This window comes from Entamoeba dispar, genomic scaffold (assembly GCF_000209125.1).
Source record: "Entamoeba dispar SAW760 scf_1105229458189 genomic scaffold, whole genome shotgun sequence".
In the NCBI taxonomy this organism is placed as follows: Eukaryota; Evosea; order Mastigamoebida; family Endamoebidae; genus Entamoeba; species Entamoeba dispar.
The window spans coordinates 1126-4786 of NW_001853068.1; the positions used below are offsets into that span (position 1 = coordinate 1126).

At 19.0% G+C, this 3661-nt stretch overlaps 2 protein-coding genes across 2 annotated transcripts in view, besides 13 other annotated features; both read left to right on the plus strand.

Annotated features, from left to right (window-relative positions):
• Positions 1–185: 185 nt before the first annotated feature.
• Positions 186–235: a microsatellite.
• A 135-nt stretch (positions 236–370) lies between these two features.
• Positions 371–420: a microsatellite.
• Positions 421–431: 11 nt separating this feature from the next.
• Positions 432–571: a sequence feature (AT_rich).
• An 11-nt stretch (positions 572–582) lies between these two features.
• Positions 583–1175: a repeat region.
• Positions 1176–1260: 85 nt separating this feature from the next.
• Positions 1261–1372: a microsatellite.
• A 6-nt stretch (positions 1373–1378) lies between these two features.
• Positions 1379–1429: a microsatellite.
• Positions 1430–1495: a sequence feature (AT_rich).
• A 22-nt stretch (positions 1496–1517) lies between these two features.
• Positions 1518–1684: a microsatellite.
• Positions 1523–1640: a microsatellite.
• An 80-nt stretch (positions 1685–1764) lies between the features above and the next one.
• Positions 1765–1825: a sequence feature (AT_rich).
• A 121-nt stretch (positions 1826–1946) lies between these two features.
• On the plus strand, positions 1947–2612 carry EDI_181000 (uncharacterized protein; the record flags this gene model as incomplete). Its single annotated transcript, XM_001734323.1, has 1 exon — positions 1947–2612. One exon carries the CDS (start codon positions 1947–1949, stop codon positions 2610–2612), a length of 666 nt encoding a protein of 221 aa, XP_001734375.1.
• A 52-nt stretch (positions 2613–2664) lies between these two features.
• Positions 2665–2771: a sequence feature (AT_rich).
• A 155-nt stretch (positions 2772–2926) lies between these two features.
• Positions 2927–3005: a sequence feature (AT_rich).
• Positions 3006–3083: 78 nt separating this feature from the next.
• Positions 3084–3166: a sequence feature (AT_rich).
• A 145-nt stretch (positions 3167–3311) lies between these two features.
• EDI_181010 (heat shock protein, putative) overlaps positions 3312–3661 on the plus strand; it is a gene marked incomplete at both ends in the record, with an annotated part of 1106 nt that continues 756 nt past the window's right edge. Inside the window, one exon of the mRNA XM_001734324.1 lies at positions 3312–3596. Coding sequence (XP_001734376.1) covers positions 3312–3596 — 285 coding nt within the window. The remainder of the gene's footprint in view (positions 3597–3661) is intronic.

Consider the following 3661-nt stretch of genomic DNA (forward strand, 5'->3'; position numbering starts at 1 on the left):
TAATGTTCTTCTTTATTACATTTCATAATGATATTTTCACATTAAAATAGACTTGATGGTAAATGAAATGAAATAAAGAATAATATAAAATGAACACAAATATGAATGAATATACTCAACAAATCAAGATACATCATACTCAATACAACAAGATATTACAAAATGTCAACTGATTGATATAGAATTTGTATTTTACCTACATTTTATTTTCTTTTATTTTATATTTTTATAATTTTAAGAGAAAATAATATAAAACAGAATAATCTAATAATCAAAAAATATATTACACTATTTTCAATTGAGCAATTTATTTAGATTCATAATTTCTTCGCTTATTTTGGTTCCCATCATTTATTATTTAATTTTCATCATTTTATGTTAATTATATTTTATTATTTTGTTTTGTGTTTATTTTATTTTTGATGATAATGAATAAAAATATTACATAATGATTATTTAATATGTTTAAATGAATGAATTGTAAATAATGAATAATTATTATTTATCATTATTCATTGACTTTTCATCATTTTAAATATATTTTATTTCATTTATTTATTAAATATATAATGAATCAAATAAATAAAAAGTAGATAATTAAATGTTAATAATTTTATTTTATATTGTTTATTGTTCAGTGGAGATTAATTAATCTATTTGTTTTAAAAGTATTGTATTTTCATTATCTATTAGTTTATTCTTTGATTTTATTTGTTGAATTATGATAATTTCATTTTCTCATTTATTTGATATGGAATAGAATATTTTAAACATCAATTATTTAAATATTCATTATTTAATTTATTTTTGAATTTAATGAGTATTAAAATTATTCTTTATTTTCTTATTTTAATGAGAATATATAATTACTACTGTATTACTATGAGTTAATATTCCTTTTATTATCAACCACCAAGCCCTTTTTGTTTATTAATCTTATATTATCAAATGTACTTGTATCATAATAAGTAATAATAACATCTTTATAAATACACATTCGTTTATTATCAATGATATCACATCATTGTAAATAAAAAACACTGTTATTCTTGTAGTATTGATTAAGATGTTTTTCTAACTAAATACAACATTATAACAAATCCATAACTGGTTGTTTTGAATGATGATAATATTTTAGTGTTGTGTGTTGTGTCTCTGACGTGATATCTTCGAATTAATTAATAATAATAAAAAGAAAGAAAGAAAAGAATAAATTTAGAAGGAATAAAAATGAAAGATAATAGAATAAATGATTTCATAATTATTTATCATTAATTATATCATTCATTTTATTATCATTTATTATAAATATATTGATTATTCATTTGTTATTATATTTATTATCTTTTATCATATTTTATTATTATATTATTAAATAAAAATAAAATATAAAATGAAATAATGAATAAAATAACAATAAAATGAAATATTTAATAATTATAATTTATTAAAAATAAAAATAATTATCATTTTATTTTATTTCTTATTATTTAATGTTTTTCATAACAAATATCAATTAATAAAAATAGAATGATGATAAAATAATAAAAAAGAAGAAATTAAAATATAAAAATAAAAGAACTAATAAAAACAACTAATAAATAATAAAACAATAATGAAATTAGGATATAATGAAATAATGATTGCATCAATGTATTTTAATGATATTAATGATTTTATTAATTTAGAAATAGGAATTAAAAGATTTCAAGGAAATATGGAACGATTTCATTTTAATCCAATTCCATTAAATCATTATTCAAGAAAATTATTTACTAATATTGAAACATTTCATATTTATAATAAATATGATAAAATATTTAAAGGTTAAAGAATATTTAAACAAGTAATATGGTATCAAGTAGATTATTTAACATATTTACAAGAGAAAAAAAAAGGAAATATCTGTAAAAATATAGAATATACAGAAGAAGATAGAGATAAATATGGGAATACAATACCATCAGAAGTTAAATTACTTGGATATCAGTGTTTTAGATAATTGTTATAAATTAACATCAATTGATATACCATCATCAATTAGTGGAATAGGAAATTATTGTTTTCATGAATGTAAATCATTAACAACAATTAATATACCATCATCAATTACGTCAATAGGATGTGATTGTTTTTATAGATGTTCATCATTAACATCAATGAATATAGATAATTTACAATTTATTAGTCAAGAAAGAATCTTTATGAACGAACCGGTGTTAATTAGTTGTGAAATACCAGATAATCTACAAATAATCAATGGAAAGAATATTTGCAAGAAAGATATTAATGAATTTATTATTCCATCTTCAATTACTAAATTAGGTGATTGTTGTTTTAGTTATTGTTCATCATTAAGATCAATTAATATACCAGCAACAATTAATGAAATAGGAAATGATTGTTTTAAAAGATGTTCATCATTAAGGTCAATTAATATACCAACATCAATTATTAAAATAGGAGATGATTGTTTTTATGGATGTTATTTATTAAAATCAATTAATATACCATCATCAATTACTTTATTTAGACGTGGATGTTTTTATAAATGTGGATGTGAAGAAGAATTAAAACAAAATAAAAGAATACCAAGAGATTGTTTTGAATAGTGATGAATGAAATAGAAATACAATAAATGAAATACAATATAATTTGAAGTAGAAATAAATTATAATTGATTATCATTTATATTATTATTATTCTTTTCTTATTTATTCTTTTTGATATAAATGATAATATAAATATAAAATGATAATAATTGAATAAATCTATTTGTTTATGAATGTTATTGTTGATACAATAATAAATAGAAATAAATAAACAAAGAGTTAAGAAATTAATGAGTAAAATCAAAATGTAGATTTAGTTTATTAGAAATATAAATCATGAATCTAATAGTTTATCTTGTATGTCTTCAAAAAAGTATATTATCAAAATTGAATAATTAATTGATAAGTATTTTATTAATAATTCATACACTTTCTTATAATAATAAATATTTTGTATCAAATAGAATAAACATATTTATAACATGTGTCTTTCTGTCATTTTGATCAATTCATTTGAAGAAAACTTCAAAGAATAATTATTATTGTTTAATTTTTAATGTTTATTTGTATTTTATTTTTAATGAAATAGAAAAAAAAATAATTAAAGAAAATAACGTTATAAATAACAAAAGAACACGTGGAAATGAGAAAGCAATGAGTGGATAGAATGAAAGATTTGCATAAACAATAAACCACGTGAACATGATACAAAAGAAGAGAATGATATATAAAGGAAGTCAGAACTAAAGAAGTCATTAAATGAGTAAATATACAGGAATAGGTATTGGAATAGATTTAGGTACAACATATTCATGTGTTGGTATTTGGGAAAATGATCGAGTAGAAATTATAGCAAATGATCAAGGAAATAGAACAACACCATCATATGTTGCATTTACTGATACAGAAAGACTTATTGGAGATGCAGCAAAGAATCAAATTGGAATGAATGTTAAGAATACAGTATTTGATGCAAAAAGAATGATAGGAAGAAGATTTAGTGAACCAAGTATTCAAAAAGATATGAAACATTGGTCATTTAAAGTAGTTGATGATGGACATGATAAACCAATAATTGAAGTAGAATATAAAGGAGAAATTAAAAGATT